The sequence below is a fragment of the Zalophus californianus genome, chromosome 7 (genome assembly GCF_009762305.2).
Source record: "Zalophus californianus isolate mZalCal1 chromosome 7, mZalCal1.pri.v2, whole genome shotgun sequence".
Classification (NCBI taxonomy): Eukaryota; Metazoa; Chordata; class Mammalia; order Carnivora; family Otariidae; genus Zalophus; species Zalophus californianus.
In genome coordinates, this window is record NC_045601.1 from 70,376,152 (window position 1) to 70,395,254 (window position 19,103).

Below are 19,103 nucleotides of genomic sequence, written 5' to 3' on the forward strand. Positions count from 1 at the left end.
TCCCCCTTGCCTCAGGAGACATATCTAGAAAAATGTTGCTATGGCCCATGTCAGAGAAATTGTTGCTTCTGCTCTCTTCTAGGATTTTGATGGATTCCTGTCCACATTTAGGTCTTTCATCAATTTTGAATTTATTTTTGTGTATGGTGTAAGAAAGTCGTCCAGTTTCATTCTTTTACATGTAGCTGTCCAGTTTTCCCAACACCTTTGTTGAAGAGACTTTCACCCATTGCATATTCTTGTCTCTTTTGTTAAAGATTAATTGACCATATAATCATGGGTTTGTTTCTGGGTTTTCTGTTCTGTTCCATTGATCTATGTGTCTATTTTTGTGCCAGTACCATACTGTTTTGATTACTACAGCTTTGTACTATGACTTGAAGTATGGAATTGTGATGCCTCCAGGTTTTTCTTTTTCAAGATTGTTTTGGCTATTTGGGGTCTTTTGTGGTTCCATACAACTTTTAGGATTATTCATTGTAGTTCTGTGAAAAATGGTGTTGGTATTTTGATAGGCATTGTATTAAATCTGTAGATTGCTTCTTTCATCGATGTTTTAGAGTACACTTATCAGTTCCAGTAGTTTTTTGGTGGAGTCTCTTGGGTTTTCTACATAGAATATCATGCCGTCTGCAAATAGTGAAAGTTTTACTTCTTACCAATTTGGATGCCATTTACTCCTTTTTATTGTCATAAAGAGACTTCTTATATGTTTTCTCATAACCTTAAATGTTCCTAACATGTATCTTGACTTTCTAAAAGAAAGGTAGTGTTTCCCTAATTCATTTTGCCATAAAGTAAATATTAAGCTTTGCAAAGTACTGGCCTAAGTCCTTGAACAACATGATGGATTAAGTCTTCAGTACCATTTTTTTAAAGAGTTTATTTATTTGAGAGAGAGAATGAGAGACAGAGAGAGAGAGCATGAGATGGGGGAGGGTCAGAGGGAGAAGCAGACTCCCCGCCAAGCAGGGAGCCTGATGCGGGACTCAATCCCGGGACTCCAGGATCATGACCTGAGCCGAAGGCAGTCACTCAGCCAACTGAGTCATCCAGGCGCCCTCTTCAATACCATTTTTGCAGAAGGTATCACAATTGCTTTTTATTTGACCTTTCCTCCTGTTGACTTAAATGTTCTTTGAAACACAATCCAGGGGAAGGCTAAATTCTTCCAAGAAATCTAGATTCTCCCTATCCACCAGGAGTTGCTGCTTTTGAAAAGCATGTGCAGGAATGCTTTGGGAGCTAAGTATTTCTGTTGTCTGCCAGCCAGCTGACCTGGCAGTTGGTCTAGGAGTCTCTCAGAGGCGCAGTCATTCTAGACTGAGGCTGATTTTATTTTTCCTAGTGTAACCTGACTCTCCAGGACCCACACCTGCTAGGGCTACTGCTGTTTCAATATGTAGCAAGGGCCTGAGCTCTCCACCTTCTCTCCAGGGGCCTGCTGGGACTAATTTTGAAAACACTAGTAACAGCATGCTTCCAGTTTAGTCCCCAGGTGTAAGCTCTTTTGGTCTTCTTTGCTGCTCTTCAACCTGTTTGTCACACATTTCTTGTACCTTAATCAGCTCTCCCATTTCTTCTCTCCTCTCCTAAACATGTCTATTTGCTATTTAGAACACTTGTTTATGGGGAACAAATTATCCTCTGTTACATTAACCTCTGCTATGTTAACTTCCATCTCTTCATTTAATGTTTCATTTAATGTTTCTTCTACCCCCTGGCCTTAACTTGATTGAGGTACATCTTTCAGTTGTTGCTTCTTTTTTCTGAAATATCTTGTGGACATGAGGTTGGGCAAGACCAGTTAGCATTCTCTTCCATTTTCAGTGGTACATCCAGACTATTATTCCTTCACTCTTTCAATTAACAGCAAGCAAGAACAACGTAATAAAATAAAATTCTGTTCTTTTGGGTCTTATGCTTTTAACGTTCTTACTTATTGCTGTCAGTTTTCTCTCATTTGAAGATTTTGGTACCTGGATATCATCTTCATTTTCACCTCCAATCTTGCCATTATTCATTTGGTAGCATAGCCTATCCATCTGTAATTTCCTCAACTTGAATTCATTTGGACTTTATTTTTATATATAGTGTGAAGTACACCTCCTTTCTTGGTGATCCACTGATGGGGAAGCAGTGATGGTAACTTGATCATTTGAGGGAATGATGCATATTAAAGTATATAAATCCCCCCATAAATTGATTGGCTCTAAGAAGATAAGGGCTGATAAAAATTCTCAGGAATGTTTAAAATGTTTAAAATGTTTTGTGTTTAATGTTTAATATGTTTTAAAATTTTAATTTTATAGGAATGAATGAGAACTGTCTTGAAATGGTGATAATCTGGCTATATCATAATCTTGAATCAAAGAGAGGGGTTAGCTATTTTGCTAACTGTAGTGTAGTAGAAAGAACATTGGATACTTTGAAGTCCAGCCATTTGCAAATCAATTACTTTCTCTTTTTTCCTACTGCAAAGTGGAGAGTAATAACTAATTCATAAAGTTGTTGGGCTAATAAAGTGCAATAATTGCATATAAGTGTATGTGTGTTTTGTAAACTTTGATGTTTAAGATCTAATAAAAATTAGAGAACTGGGGCGCCTGGGTGGCTCAGTCATTAAGCGTCTGCCTTTGGCTCAGGTCATGATCCCAGGGCTCTGGGATCGAGCCCCGTGTTGGGCTCCCTGCTCGGCAGGAAGCCTACTTCTCCCTCTCCTACTCCCCTTGCTTGTGTTCCATCTTGCTGTGTCTCTCTGTGTCAAATAAATAAATAAAATCTTTAAAAAAAAAGAGAGAGAACTATTCTCTCCTAACGTGGATCATAAGGTTGGACTTCAACGTCACATTGTCTCCGTAAAAAGACTTTGATTTCTCCATACCCTGTGTGTTTTTATAGGAAAAAAAATTCCTTTAAAAAAGTATTTGTTATTTATGGTACTTTAATTTGAATGATAATTGTTGGGGTTGGGGGACTCCAGGGTCATTATTCTGTGCAGCTATTATAAGTCTAAGGAAAAATAACTTATTTCTTATGACCCTATACTTGAATTATACTGTTAATATATCCTTTTAATGTTTCATTTACAGGTATATGATGTTGATTGATGGCACAAATGAAGTTTTTATGATTGATAGAGATAATTCAGTGTTTCATGTTTCAAATCTGGAATTTCCATTTCGTAAAGATCTCCGTATACATTTATCAAATACTCTCTTGGATGGGGTAAGTCTTATTTTTTTTTTTTTTTTAATTAGACACTGCTATTTTTCTTTTTCTTTCAAGTAAATATGTTTTGTTTTTTTTTTCTTAGTGGGGAGGGGCAGAGGGAGAGGGAGACAAAGAATCTTAAGCAGGATCCATGTCAAGTGTGGAGCCCGAAGCGGGGCTCAGTGTCACAAGCCTGAGATCATGACCTGAGCCGAAATCAGGAGTTGGAAACTTAACTGACTAAAGGCTCCCTTAAATGTATATTTTTATTAATTCAATAGGAAACTTATAATCTAGTTTTTTAAATATTTTTTTGAGGTATAATTGACATATGAAGAAAGTAATCCAGTTTGTTATTAGGTGTTAAATTTTATTTATCTCTTACCTTCACTTACTCTCACTTGATCATTGTCTTGGCTGTGAGAATAAGTGAACAAAATTAAATCTTTATTTTTTTTTTTTTTGCTCTTTGTGATTGAAAAAATAATTCTTGTTGAAAAGACTAATTTTATTGTTTTACTTGTCAATTGAATTTTAATTACGTGATACAACATATCACATTTCCCCTTGGCTTTTTAGCTGTAAGGACTAATAGTTCTTGTTTAAAGAGAATCATGCCTTTGAAAGCAACCTATACTTTTTTTTTTAATGATTTTATTTATTTGACAGAGAGAGACACAGTGAGAGAGGAAACACAAGCAGGGGGAGTGGGAGAGGGAGAAGCAGGCTTCCTGCTGAGCAGGGAGCCCGATGCGGGGCTCGATCCCAGGACTCTGGGATCATGACCTGAGCCGGAGGCAGACATTTAGCGACTGAGCCACCCAGGCGCCCCAACAACCACTATACTTATACATTTGAATTTTAAAACCTGATGAGAACTCCCCCCCCTTTTTAAAGATTTTATTTATTTATTTGACAGAGAGACAGCGAGAGAGGGAACACAAGCAGGGGGAGTGGGAAAGGAAGAAGCAGGCTTCCTGCTGAGCAGGGAGCCTGATGCAGGGCTTGATCCCAGGACCCTGGGATCCTGACCTGAGCCGAAGGCAGATGCTTAACGACTAAGCTACCCAGGTGCCCCTGAATTTTCCCATTTCAGAAAATATATTTAATAATCATAAAATTACTTGATTAAAAATATTTTAACTTTCTCCCATATAAACAGGTTTCTTCTCAATTCTGAAAATACCTGTTCATTGTAGATAAAAATTAAAATACTTTAGAATATGAGGAAAAAGCTGGTAAAAATCACCAGACCTACTATTGGAGTAACTTCTATTACCATTTTGATGAACATTATTCCAGACTTTTCTCTGTGACAGTGTTCAATCTATCTCCGTTCCTGTGGAATGTAACATTCATATTAATAATAGCAACTCAGAACATAGGTTCTTTAGTGTAGTTGGGTTCCTTTATAGTCCAATAAGATTCTGAATAATCGTGAAACCTCTGCCTTGGTTGAAAATGAGCGCTCTGGTGAAATATGTACACACATTTATAGTTAAATATTTTGTATGAAAAGAACCAAATGGTACATGTGTTTTGTAACTTGTCTTTTTCCCCCCATGTAGCAGTTTGGTTTGGATGTCTTTCTCACATAAATGTTTGAATAGTATACCATTGTATATGTAAACACCATAGTTTGGGGTATCCAAACTATCTTGACTGTGAAAATTGTGGTGGATGGTCTTTAAAACTATGACCCATCTCCATAACCCAACCCCAACCTAATGAATTAGACTCTCCCAGGGACAGAGTCATCTGTACTTTTAATAAGTGCCCAAGTGATTTGATTAGATTTGATTTGATTTGATTTTTTAAGATTTTATTTACTTATTTGACAGAGAGAGACACAGCGAGAGAGGGAACACAAGCACAGGGAGTGGGAGAGGGAGAAGCAGGCTTCCCGTGGAGCGGGGAGCCCAATGCGCGGGGCTTGATCCCAGGACCCTGGGATCATGACCTGAGCCGAAGGCAGAAGCTTAACCGACAGCCACCCAGGTGCCCCGCCCAAGTGATTTTAATCAGGCAAATTTAAGAAATAGTTCTGTAATTTATTTAACCAGTCTTCTTTTGGTATACATTTTGATTTTTTTTTTTAATTGGAAGACACTTGAATGCATATCCTTATACTTTTTTCCTTTCACAATTGTGCAATTTTTTTTAACAATTTTAACAATTTTAATTCAGTTAATTAACATACAGTGTATTATTGGTGTCAGAGGTACAGTTCTATGATTCATCAGTCTTATATAATACCCAGTGCTCGTTACATCACGTGTCCTCCTTAATGTCCATCACGCAGTTACCCTGTCCCTCCACCCCTCTTACCTCTAGCTACCCGCAGTTTCCTATGATTACGAGTCTCTTATGGTTTGCCTCCCTCTCTTGTTTTGGCTTATTTTTTCCTCTCTTCCTCTATGGTCCTCTGTTCTGTTTCTTAAATTCCACATATCATTAAGAACATGATAATTGTCTTTCTCTGATTGACTTATTTCGCTTAGCATAATACCCTTTAGTTCCATCCATGTCATTGCAAATGGCAAGATTTCATTATTTTGATGGCTGAGTAGTATTCCATTGTATATATATACCACATCTTCTTTATCCATTCATCTGTTGATGGACATCTGGACTCTTTCCATAGTTTGGCTATTGTGGACATTGCTGCTATAAACATTGGGGTGCAGGTGCCCCTTCTGACACTACATTTATATCTTTGGGGTAAATACCCAGTAGTGCAACTGCTGGGTTGTAGGATAGCTCTATTTTCAACTTTTTGAGGAAGCTCCATACTGTTTTCCAGAGTGGCTGCACCAGCCTGCATTCCTACCAACTTGTTAATTTTAGCCATTCTGACTGGAGTGAGGTGGAATCTCATTGTGGTTTTGATTTGTTTTTCCCTGATGCCAAGTGATGCAGAGTGATGTCAAGCACTTTTTCATGTGTCTGATGGCCATTTGGATGTTTTCTTTGGAGAAGTGTCTGTTCATGCTTTCTGCCCATTTCTTGATGAGATTATTTGTTCTTTGGGTGTTGAATTTGATAAGTTCTTCATAGATTTTGGATACTAGCCCTTTATCTGATACATCATTTGCAAATATATTCTCTCATTCTGATTGTTGTCTTTTGGTTTTGTCAACTGTGCAAAAGCTTTTTATCTTGAAGTCGCAATAGTTCATTTTTGCCTTTGTTTCCCTTGCCTTTGGAGACGTGTCTAGCAAGAAGCTGCTGCAGCAGAGGTTGCTGCGTGTGTTCTCCTCAAGGATTTTGATGGATTCCTGTCTCACGTTTAGGTCTTTCATCCATTGTGAGTCTATTTTTGTGTATGGTGTAAGGAAATGGTCCAGTTTCATTCTTTTGCATGTGGCTGTCCCAATTTTCCAGCACCATTTATTGAAGAGTCTGTCTTTTTTCCATTGGATATTTCCTGATTTGTCAAAGATTAGTTGACCACAGTGGTGAGGGTCCATTTCTGGGCTCTCTATTCTGTTCCATTGATCTATGTGTCTGTTTTTGTGTCAGTACTATACTGTCTTGATGATTACAGCTTTGTGATATAGCTTAAAGTCCGGGATTGTGATGCCCCCAGTTTTGGTTTTCTTTTTCAACATTCCCCTGGCTATTCGGGGTCTTTTCTGGTTCCATACAAATTTTAGGATTATTTGTTCCAGCTCTGGGGAAAAAGTTGATGGTATTTTGATAGGGATTGCACTGAATGTGTAGATTGCTCTAGGTAGCATAGACATTTTAACAATATTCGTTCTTCCAATCCATATTGCATCTTTGGTTAAATTTATTCCTAGATATCTTATGGTTTTGCATGCAGTTGTAAATGGGATCGATTCCTTAATTTCTCTTCGTTCTATCTCATTGTTAGTGTATAGAAATGCAAGTGATTTCTGTGCATTGATTTTATATTCTGCCACTTTGCTGATTTCCTGTATGAGTTCTAGCAGTTTTGGGGTGGAGTCTTTTGGGTTTTCCACATAGAGTATCGTGTCATCAGGAAAGAGGAGGGTTGGACTTCTCTGCTGATTCGGATGCCTTTTATTTCTTTTTGTTGTGTGATTGCTGAGGCTAGGACTTCTAGTACTATGTTGAACAGCAGTGGTGATGGTGGACATTCCTGCCGTGTTCCTGAGTGTAGGGGAAAAGCTCTCAGTTTTTCCTCTTTGAGGATGATATTCACTGTGGGCTTTTCATAGATGGCTTTTATGATATTGAGGTATGTACCCTCTATCCCTACACTGTGAAGAGCTTTAATCAAGAAAGGATGCTGTACTTTGTCAAATGCTTTTTCTGCATCTATTGAGAGGATTATATGGTTCTTGTCCTTTCTTTTATTAATATAGTGTATTTGGTTGATTGATTTCTGGAAGTTGAACCACCCTTGCATACCAGGAATAAACCCTACCAGGTCATAGTGAATAATCCTTTTTTTTTTTTTTTTAAAGATTTTATTTATTTATTTGAGAGAGAGAATGAGAGATAGAGAGCACGAGAGGGAAGAGGGTCAGAGGGAGAAGCAGACTCCCCGCGGAGCAGGGAGCCCGACGCAAGACTCGATCCTGGGACTCCAGGATCATGACCTGAGCCAAAGGCAGTCGCTTAAACTGACTGAGCCACCCAGGTGCCCGTGAATAATCCTTTTAATGTACTGTTGGATCCTATTGGCTAGTATATTGGTGAGAATTTTTGCATCCATGTTCATCAGGGATATTGGTCTGGAATTCTTTTTGGTGGGGTCTTTGTCTGGTTTTGGGATGAAGGTAATGCTGGCCTCATAGAAAGAGTTTGGAAGTTTTCTATTTCAATTTTTTGAAACAGCTTCAGGAGAATAGGTATTATTTCTTCTTTAAATGTTTGGTAGAATTCCCCTGGGAAGATGTCCGGCCCGGTTTCTTGTTTTTTGGGAGATTTTTGATTGCTGCTTCAATTTCCTAGCTGGTTATGGGTCTGTTCAGGTTTTGGTAGGTTCAGTTTTGGTAGTTTATACTCTTTAGGAATGCATCCATACCTTCCAGATTGCCTAATTTGTCAGCATATTGTTGCTCATAATATGTTCTTATAATTGTTTGCATTTCTTTGGTGTTGGTTGTGATCTCTCCCCTTTCATTCATGATTTTATTAATTTGGGTCTTTTCTCTTTTCTTTTTGATAAGTCTGTCCAGGGGTTTATCAATCTTATTAATTCTTTCAGAGAACCAGCTCCCAGTTTCATTGATCTGTCGTACCGGTCTTTTGGTTTCTATTTCGTTGATTTCTGCTCTAATCTTTATTATTTCTCTTCTCCTGGTGGGTTTAGGCTTTATTTGCTGTTCTTTCTCCAGGTCCTTTAGGTGTAGGGTTAGCTTGTGTATTTGAGACCTTTCTTGTTTCTTGAGAATGACTTGTAGTGCTACATATGTCTCTCTTAGGACCACCTTTGCAGCATTCCAAAGGTTTTGAGCAGTTGTGTTTTCATTTCATTTGTTTCCATGAATTTTCTTAATTCTTCTTTACTTTTCTAGTTGACCCATTCATTCTTTAATAGGATGCTCCTTAGCCTCCATGCATTTGAATTCTTTCCAACTTTCCTCTTATGACTGAGTTCCAGTTTCAAAGCATTGTTGTCTGAAAATATCCAGGGAATGATTCCAGTCTTTTGGTACCGGTTGAGATCTGATTTGTGATCCAGGATGTGATCTATTCTGGAGAATGTTCCATGTGCACTCGAGAAGAATGTGTATTCTGTTGCTTTGGGGTGAGATGTTCTAAATATATCTGTGAAGTCCATCTGGTCCAGCGTGTCATTCAGACCCTCATTTCCTTGTTGATCTTCTGCTTAGATGATCTGGCCATTGCAGTGAGCGGGGTGTTAAAGCCCCCTACTATTATTGTACTATTATCAATGTGTTTCCTTGATTCTGTTTTCAATTGGCTTATATAATTGGCTGCGCCCATGTTAGGGGCATAAATACTTATAATTGTTAGATCTTCTTGTTGGATAGACCCTTTAATTATGATATAGTGTCCTTCCTCATCTCTTATTCCAGTCTTTGGTTTAAAATCTAATTTGTCTGATATAAGGATTGCCACCTCAGCTTTCTTTTGATGTCCATTAGTATGATAAATGGTATTCCACCCCCTCACTTTAAATCTGGAGGTGTCTTTGGGTCTAAAATGAGCCTTTTGCTGACAGCATATTGATGGGTCTTGCTTTTTTATCCAATCTGATGATGCCCTTTGTCTTTTGATTGGGCATTTAGCCCATTTAGTGTCACTATTGAAAGACAGGAATTTCGTGCCATTGTATTGCCTGTAAGGTGACTGCTACTGTATATTGTCTCTGTTCCTTTCTGGTCTGTGTACTTTTGGGCTCTCTGTTTGCTTAGAGGACCCCTTTCAATATTTCTTGTATGGCCGGTTTGGTGATCACAAATTCTTTTAGTTTCTGTTTCTCCTGGAACCTTTTTGTCACTCCTTCTATTTTGAATGACATCCTAGCTGGATAAAGTATTCTTGGCTGCATATTTTTCTCATTGAGCGCCCTGAATATATCATGCCAGTCCTTTCTTGCTGCCAGGTCTCTGTAGATGGGTCTGCTGCCAATCTAATGTTTCTATCCTTGTAGGTTACAGACCTCTTGTCCTGAGCTGCTTTCAGGAGTTTCTTTGCCTCTGAGATTTGAAAGTTTCACTATTATATGTGAGGGTGTTGACCTATTTTTACTGATTTTGAGGGGGTTCTCTGTGCCTCCTGGTTTTTGATGCCTGTTTCCTTCCCCAGATTAGTGAAGTTCTCCGCTATAATTTGCTCCAATATTTTCTGCCCCTCTCTCCCCTTCTTCTGGCATCCGAATTATTCTAATATTGTTTCGCTTTATGGTTTCACGTATCTCTCGAATTCTCCCCTTGTGATCCAGTAGATGTGTATCTCTCTTTTTTCTCAGCTTCTTTTTCTCTATTATTTGGTGTTCTATATCTTTAATTCTCTCTTCTGCCTCATTTCCTTAGTAGTTAGAGCCTCCACTTTTTTGATTGCATCTCATTAATAGCCTTTTTGATTTCGACTTGGTTAGATATTAGTTGTTTATTTCTCCAGAAAGGGATTCTCCAGTGTCTTTTATGCTTTCTTCAAGCCCAGGTAGTATCTTTATAATTGTTTTTCCGAACTCCTGTTCTATCATCTTGCTATGTGCGTATTGATTAGGTCCCTGGCATTCAATACTGCCTCTTGTTCTGTTTTTTTGAGGTGAATTTTTCGTCTTATTCCGTCCAGTGAAGAATAGCTGAACAAGAGGACAAAATACTAAAATGGCAACAACGACCCCAGAGAAATATACTCTAAGGAAATCAGAAGAGACCTGAAACTGGGAGTGGGGGCGGGGGGGGGGGGGGAGAGAAAAGGAAAAAAAGAATATGGCAGACAGGTGAGCAGAATAGAGCATACACTGTATTCCATGTGTATCTTGGTCTTTTTTTTTTTTTTGAAAACTAGATCCCAAAATTGTAAAGAAAGAAAAACTTATATATGTACAAAAATAAAATTAGAGGCAATGTAAGGATGGAATGTAATTATGAATTTGGAAATTAAAAGACAAGGAAAAAACAAAAGAGAATAAAAAACCAACAACAACAAAATGGAAGGGATTAAACGGACATATGAAGAGAACAGAGCAGTACACTCTCTCCTGTGTGTATTTTGGTCATTTTGCTAGAAGAAACTACATCTCAAAATTGTATAAAAAGAAAAACTTATTTATACAGAAATAAAATTAAATACATTGTAAAATAGAATGTAATTGTAAAGATGAAAATAAAAAAGACTTTAACAAAACAAAACAAACAACAAAAAAGAAGAAAATAAAAAACAACATAAAAGAGAATATGATCAGACAAGTGAATAGAGCCATACACTACATTTTGGGTATATTTTGTTCTGTTAGAATCCCAAAATTTTAAAGAAAGAAAAACTTATATATATATGTGAAATAAGATTAAGTATAATGAAGGGTTAGAATGTAAAAAATGAAAATTAAAAAAGATTTTAAAAAGGAGTTGATATAATAAGAAATTGGTTGGAAAAGGAAAGAAAAAAAATTAAAGTTGAAAGACTAAGGAATCATGGAAAAAAAGCCACGAATTCTATGTGTATTCCCCTTGTGGTGGAGTTTTGCAGTTCTCACTGATCAGTAAAGTTGGTCTTGGCTGGATGTTCTTGCTGATTTTCTGGGGGAGGGTCCTGTTGGGATTGATTTTCAAGTGCATTTGCCCCAGGTGGAATTGTATCACCCTTGCCAGGGGGCCTGGCTAAGCAGTGCTCAGGTTTGCTCTCCGTGGCTTTTGTTCCTTGAAGGCTTTCCACGCAGCTTTAGAGGATAAGAATGAAAATGGCTCCTTCCAATCTCTGCCCTGGAGCCGAGAACTCTGGGCCCCACTCCTTAATGTGCCCTCAGAGTAAAGTGTCAATCACTCCTGTGTCCCTGGTCTCCTTCCCACTCTGTGCTCTCCTGGCCTGTGACTCAGCATTTCTGTCTCAGGCATATGACCCTGTTTTGAGTCTCCAAAGCCTGTAGACAACTGGAGCATGCTCCCCCACCACTCCTCCCTGGGGGAGGAATGGGGGGTTTTGCCGGTTCTGCCACTTGTTGGGCCCCTGCTAGGAAAACAGTAGCCTGACTGTGTCGCAGTTTGTGGTGTATGGCAACCCCAAGCTGACAGCCCACTCCTGAGCTCACTCTTTGAAGCCGGCTTCACCGCTCCAATACCTGGGAACTCTGCCTCACTCAAGCATCCCCAGTCTTCCTTTGACCCCAGGGATCCTAAGATCGCACTGTCTCAGCGAGGGTTCCATCCCCCGCTTAGCCATCTGAACGATGTCTCTCACTGGAGCAGATTTCTAAAAGTTCCAGTTTTGTGCTCTGCTGCTCTGTCACTTGCTGGTAGCTGGGTGATGGAATCTCCTTCCCCCTGGGGTCTCTCTTCCCATATATCGCCTCAGACTCACTTCTCTGCCCCTCCTACCTTGCAGAAAGTGGTTGCTTTTCTCCTTGTAGGGTTGCAGCTATTCTTTTCTTTGATTTCTGGTTGAGTTCTCAGGTGTTGGGAATCATTTGATACCTGTCTAGCTGAATTTCTGGGACCAGTTGAACTTAAGGTTTCCTACTCCTCAGCCATCTTGTACTCCTCCACAATTGTGCAATTTTTATAATAAGAAGATTCTTAGAGGTGAGTTTATAATGTGTATTAAGAATCTTTTGATTGCAAGTAACTGAAGTCCAACTTAACGTAACTGAGGAAAAAAAGAACTTGATTGGCATAAGTAATTGTTTCAGCTTGGCCTGCTTCAGGTTGGATCTGGGGCCTCACAGGATACTGGCCAGGCTCTGTCATTCTCTTTCTTTGCTTGTTTGTTTGGTCTCGTTCTTCATGAAGACTCTTTCACATGAGAGGCAAGTTGCATTGTAGTGTAAGCAGAAAGAGAACTTTTTCTTCCGACATCCTTTTGTCAATCCCAGGGAAGACTCCAAAGGGCCTTGCCTGAGTTACATACTTATGGAAGAATGACAGTGGAGGCCAGGCACTCATTGGTAGTACTATAGCTTGGTGTGTAAGAGGAGTAGTGCTCCTAAGGAGGGGATGGTAATAGCTCTACCTTGTTAAGTATGCTACGTTTGAGGGCGTGCCCACTGTACTGCACTGACAGGTATAATTGGTACCCTTCTTTCCAGAAAGTTTGAACCTATGCACAAGTCTACCAACCATATTTAAAGAATTTGTACACTGTCTTAAACACTGGATTTTGAAAATTGAATATTTTCTAATTTGATGAGAGAAGGAATTCTTTTCTATTTTATAGGACAGTATAGCTTAGTAGTTAAGAGCTCTGACTCTAACTGTTGGTGCCTATTGGCTGCATCAGTTAGTATATGAGAGATTTAAATAATTTATTCAGTAGTGAAGGGAGGCTAAAGACAGTACTTAGATTTTGGTGCTGTTGTGAAGATAAATTTGGATAGTTTATAAAGTGCTGATACTAGTGTCTGACAGAGTAAATAAATGTTTACTTTTTTTCCATTTATGTGAATTGTTAATGAGGTTTAACATTTTGTTACTTCCTTATGATTTACTCTATTTCTTCTGTGAGTTGCTGGTTCAGATCCCTTATATGTTTTTCTGTTGGGTGTTCATCTTTTTCTTACTGATTTATAAGAAATTTTTGTCTATTAGGGTATTCCTTTGTGATACATATTTTGAAAAAATGTATTTTACTTTTTTGATGTTTTTTGTGGCACAAATTTAAATTTATATAGGAATTTCGGTAAAATTATGAACATTTTAGTTTTTAATATTTGGCTTTTGTGTCATTTTAAAAAATTTTTACTTATTTTTCTTCCTATTGTTCATATTTTTACTTTAGAATTATTATAATACTCACCTGTATTTCCTTGTAGTACTTCTGTGGTTTTATTTGTATATTTAAATATTTGATCTACCTGAAATACATTTTGATAAAAGGAGTGGATAAGGGTATGATTTTATTTATTTCCAACTGTCTAAACTGTTGCCTCAACACCATTCTGCTAATCTATTTTTCCTTTTTAATTGGATATATAATTTTTATTGTATAGTGGATTTCCTTATATATCATTGTTTCTTTCTTGATTTGTTTTCTCATTCTATTGGTATTTTGGTCTTTCAGTGGTAGTTTTAGATTGATTTTAATACTTTGAGTTAAGCATACAGTTTAATGTTTGGCAGTCCAAGTGCATCCAGTTTCCTGGCTATTCTGAGGTTTGCCACTTGCTCTCTTTAGCTTTTGGGTGAATAGGCTATTTGATTAAGAAGTTAGGTTATACTTCATGTGCAAATCTATACAACAGTAAGCTTATACTTTGCAGAGTAATCTCTGGTAGGCTTGCCTTCAGACCATTCATCTTTCTCTTTGCTGTTTTTGGTTGTATGTTTTTTTTTTTTTTTTTAAAGATTTTATGTATTTATTTGACAGAGAGTGAGAACAAGAACACAGGAAGGGGGAGTGGGAGAGGGAGAAGTAGGCCACCCACCGAGCAGGAGCCTGATGTGGGGCTTTATTCCAGGACCCTGGGCTCATGACCTGTGCCTAAGGCAGATGTTTAACGACTGAGCCACTCAGGCACCCCTTGGTTGTATGGTTTATCTCTTTGCCACACATTCACTGCCTTTCTTTGAGGGAAAAAGGGACTCTACATCTTTATTATAACTTCTCACAACTGCAGGTCTCCTTTCTACAGAGATACTACTTACCTACATTTTTAAAATTTCTAACCTTTCTTCTAGGTTGTATCTTTTTCATGAGCCAGATTGAATTATATGTGGCTAATAATTCTCTGGAATTTGTACGAGAATGATTTCTTGTCTTAAGGTGAAATTTGCTCCTCTTTCTGGTTTTTATCCGCTATTGGATAGGAAGTGGCTTGTGAATGTTTATTTAAATTCTCAGTGATAGGATGATCTTAATGAAAACCACATGCATAAAATATGTATTTGTTTAACAGAGGGAATATCACTTTTCAAGTGTTTTGAATGCTTGTGGCCCCTATCCCATGTGCTTTGTTTTTATTTACCAGCTAGACATTGGAGTATGCAAACCAGAAGATGGAAGACTGATGGGAGAATAGGCTGCTTGAATTAGTCACTTCTGAGATATAGTTTGTGGTGATGAGAAGGTTCAGGATGTGATCTTAGGGAGGTTGAGAGGTTGAGAGGTTGAGGTCGTGTGAAGAAGGGCAGTGGAAGTAAGATCAAGGAAAATGATTAGGTGGTTCCTAGTGAGTGATGGTAGGAATCCAGGTTGAGAGGATGATTATGAACCAGGTAGTAAAGATTAGAAAGGAAGATAGAAGGTCGTATAGTTGGATGTAGTGGCAGAGACCGAGCAGAGTAAATAGAGTCACAAAACAAAGAGTACTGTGTACTCTGTGGGGCTGTAGTAAAATGTCATTTTGTAATAAAATGACACGTATATATACATAAACATTTGGAACATATATGGGTGTGTGTCCCCAGTGGTTGACACAGCCACTATGTAAGGTTGGAAGTGTTGTGCACTGCCTGTCTCCAGTGTGCTCCATTCTCGTTATAGTTCGTGTGACTGGCACCCTTGGAGTTGCGCTGTTTGTAAACTGCACAGTCAGTGTGGCAGCTCTGCTAGTGAGTTCACGGGAACAGCAAGAACATTTTTGTTTTTGTTACTTCATTTAAGATACAGTTTTTCAGCATTATAATCAGTAAAATGAAAGGAAGAAAAACGCTTTAAGTTAAAGCATTTGCCACAGCTTAGCATAGTTTATCATTGAACTACTATTTTTTGAATGCCTTTCATGTTCAAATTGCTATGCCAAGAGTGCAGAGGGGTGAAAAAAAGGCCTCACCTTTGAGACTTTTTACTTCATTTAGTAGGGGTGGAGAAAAATTGGTAGTGATGGAGGAGACCTTCAAATGAAACAGTACTTTGACGATTGGTATTTTAAAAGTCCAGTGGTGGTTTAGAGGAGAAATAAATTAAATCTAGTTAGTTTGGAATGAAAGATGTTTTATAGAGAAATTGGCATTAGATACGGAAAGATTTCTTTAGAAAGAGATTTTTGTTGGACACGGCCTGAGGGCATTCCAGGTAGGAAATAATGCTTAAAAATTAGATGTTTAACCATCTGCAGATTTAACTGAGCAGTACTATTTATCTTCACCCCAAACTTGGACAAATGAAAGCTGCATAATAGACTCTTGCTAAGTTTTAAAATAGCAATATGATTCATGATGTCAATTTACTTGGGCCAGAATTATAGTTGCCATATCTGTTTTTCCAGTTAGTTAATTAAAACAGTCCTCTGTAGTTTCCTGTTTCTTCTACATTTTCATTTGCAAATTGTTTTTGTAAAATTCCAAATCCAAGAATAACTCAAACTACCTAATTGTCTGGCTGTCAGATGTGAGCATTGAAGCTTTTGTTTTGCTCTCTAAATTATGTTCTTTGACCCACAAAATGTGGAAAATAGGAGTTTAGAAATGTGGCATTAATTCATTTGAAACAATCAGTGAAACTCAGTTGATTTTATATTGAGGCTAAGAGGAGAATATAACAGTTAATCACCAAAGTTAATAGGAAGAATCTTGGGAAAATGACATGTCTTTTCAACTGTTAATGTTTTTGTAAAGGAATATGCATACTCATTTTTAAAATTTTAGAAAGTCTGTACATCATAAAGTAGAAAAATTCAACTGTCAAGAAGAGGTTACATTTTAACATTTTGTTGTATTTTCTTTCAGTCATTTTGTTGTGCCTATAGTTACAGAATGTATATAATCAATATGCTGTGTATCTGGGGTTCCATCATTTTCCTTCATTCTGAGGAACTGATTTTAGAATTTTTTAAAAATTTAGTTTTATTTTTAAAAATTGAAATATGATTCATGTACTATAAAATTCATCCTTTTAAGCTGTATAATTTGGTAGTCTTTAATATATCACAAGATTGTACAGCCATTACTGCTATCTAATTCCAGAACATTTCATCACCAGGGTGGACTATGATAATTAGAATCAAGTGGGAGATGAGCTTTTGAGCTTTGAGATGAGCTTTGAAGGTCTACACGTTTCCAGAGAACAATTAATTACTTCCTCTCATTAAAATCCTTCAGTGGTTCCCCACTGCCCATATCATGAAACCCAAACTACTAAACATAATATTCTTTTTATCTGGGCCATGCTTATATCTTTAGCATTGTCTTTGATTGTGAACCCTTAAACCATAAGCTCCATCTGTACTGAGTTTTGGACAGTTTACTCAAAACCACCATTTTTCATGCCTTTGTAATACTGTTTGGCTCATTTACTGTCCTGCTAGGAGATATCCACTTGTATCTTTCAGGATTTGACTAATAGGTCACAATGTCTTATTATCAAATCTTTCTCTTATTCTTCAATTAGAAATAACTACTTGTTAAGCTTATACCATATGTCCTTATTTGGCTGAAATAGTGTAGGTTTACATCTGTTGTCTTGTGTAGTTATTAATAGGAATCTGTTTCATTCTCAGAAGTATTCTGATACAGACAGTAAGCTGCATGGTCACTCTATATAGCCATCTATCATTAAAACTAGAACTCTTCATTGGACCCAGCTACTTATGTATTTTCTTCTCTTCCTGGGACTCTCCTTTGAACGTAGGGATTGTATGCTTAATTCTGCAGCATTTAGGGCTGTGTCTAATACATAGTTTGGGCTCAGGAAATATTGGATGGATAGGTAGAAGGGTGGATACCTGAGGACTTCAGAAAAAGAAAATGGAATATAGAAAAGTTAAACATGCAGGATTTTTTTTTTTTGTATTTTTTTCTTTCTTTTTTTTTTTAAGATTTTATTTAATTTATTTGACAGAGAGAGAGAGAGACACAGTGAGAGAGGGAACACAAGCATGCGGAGTGGGAGAGGGAGAAGCAGGCTTCCTGCTGAGCAGGGAGCCCAGTGAGGGGCTCGATCCCAGGACCGTGGGATCATGACCTGAGCTGAGGGCAGACACTTAACGACTGAGCCACCCAGGTGCCCCTTTTGTTTCTTTTTTTAAAAAAATTTTTTATTAACATATAATGTATTATTTGTTTCAGGGGTACAGGTCTATGATTCATCAGTCTTACACAATTCACAGCGCTCACTATAGTACATACCATCCTCAGTGTTCATCACCCAGCCACCCCATCCCTCCCACCCCCCTCCACTCCAGCAACCCTCTGTTTCCTGAGATTGAGAGTCTCTTATGGTTTGAGATTAAGAGATTCTTATTAAGAGTTCCTCTCTGGTTTCATCTTGTTTCAGTTTTCACTCCCTTCCCCTATGATCCTCTGTCTTATTTCTCAAATTCCTCATATTAGTGAGATCATATGATACTTATCTTTCTCTGATTGACTTATTTTGCTTAGCATAATACCCTCTAGTTCCAGCCATGTCGTTGCAAATGGCAAGATTTCATTTTTTTTTGATGGCTGTGTAATATTCCATTGTATATATATACCACATTGTCCTTATCCATTTATCTGTTGGACAGGCTCTAGGCTCTTTCCATAGTTTGGCTATTATGGACATTTCTATTATAAACATTGGGGTGCATGTGCCCCTTCGGATCACTACATTTGTATCTTTGGGGTAAATACCCAGTAGTGCAATTGCTGTGTCATAGGGTAGCTCTATTTTCAACTTTTTGAGGAACCTCCATACTGTTTTCCAGAGTGGCTGCACCAGCTTGCATTCCCACTAACAGTGGAAAAGGGTTCCCCTTCTCTGCATCCTTTCAACATCTGTCATTTCCTGACTTGTTAATTTTTGCCATTCTGACTGGTGTGAGGTGGTATCTCATTGAGGTTTTGATTTGGATTTCCCTGATGCCGAGCGATGTCGAGCACTTTTTCATGTATCTGATGGCCATTTGGATGTCTTTGCAGAAATGTTTGTTCATGTCTTCTGCCCATTTCTTGGATTATTTGTTTTTTGGGTGTTGAGTTTGATAAATTCTTTATAGATTTTGGACTAGCCCTTTATCTGATATGTCATTTGCAAATATCTTCTCCCATTTGGTCGGGTGTCTTTTGGTTTTGTTGACTGTTTCCTTTGCTGTGCAAAAGCTTTTTATCTTGATGAAGCCCCAATGGTTCATTTTTGCCCTTGCTTCCCTTGCCTTTGGCGATGTTTCTAGGAAGAAGTTGCTGCGGCTGAGGTCAAAGAGGTTGCTGCCTGTGTTCTTCTCAAGGATTTTGACGGATTCCTGTCTCACATTTAGGTCTTTCATCCATTTTGAGTCTATTTTGTGTGTGAAAGAAATGGTTCAGTTTCATTCGTCTACATGTGGCTGTCCAATTTTCCCAACACCATTTGTT

General features: G+C 38.0%; 1 protein-coding gene across 4 annotated transcripts in view; it reads left to right on the forward strand.

Moving 5' to 3' along the window:
* RNGTT (RNA guanylyltransferase and 5'-phosphatase) overlaps positions 1–19,103 on the forward strand; it is a 319,849-nt gene that overhangs the window by 82,522 nt on the left and 218,224 nt on the right. For all 4 annotated transcript variants that reach the window (XM_027603258.2, XM_027603259.2, XM_027603262.2 and 1 more), the window contains exon 9: positions 3,093–3,228. In XM_027603258.2, the coding sequence (XP_027459059.1) occupies positions 3,093–3,228 (136 nt within the window). The remainder of the gene's footprint in view (positions 1–3,092; positions 3,229–19,103) is intronic.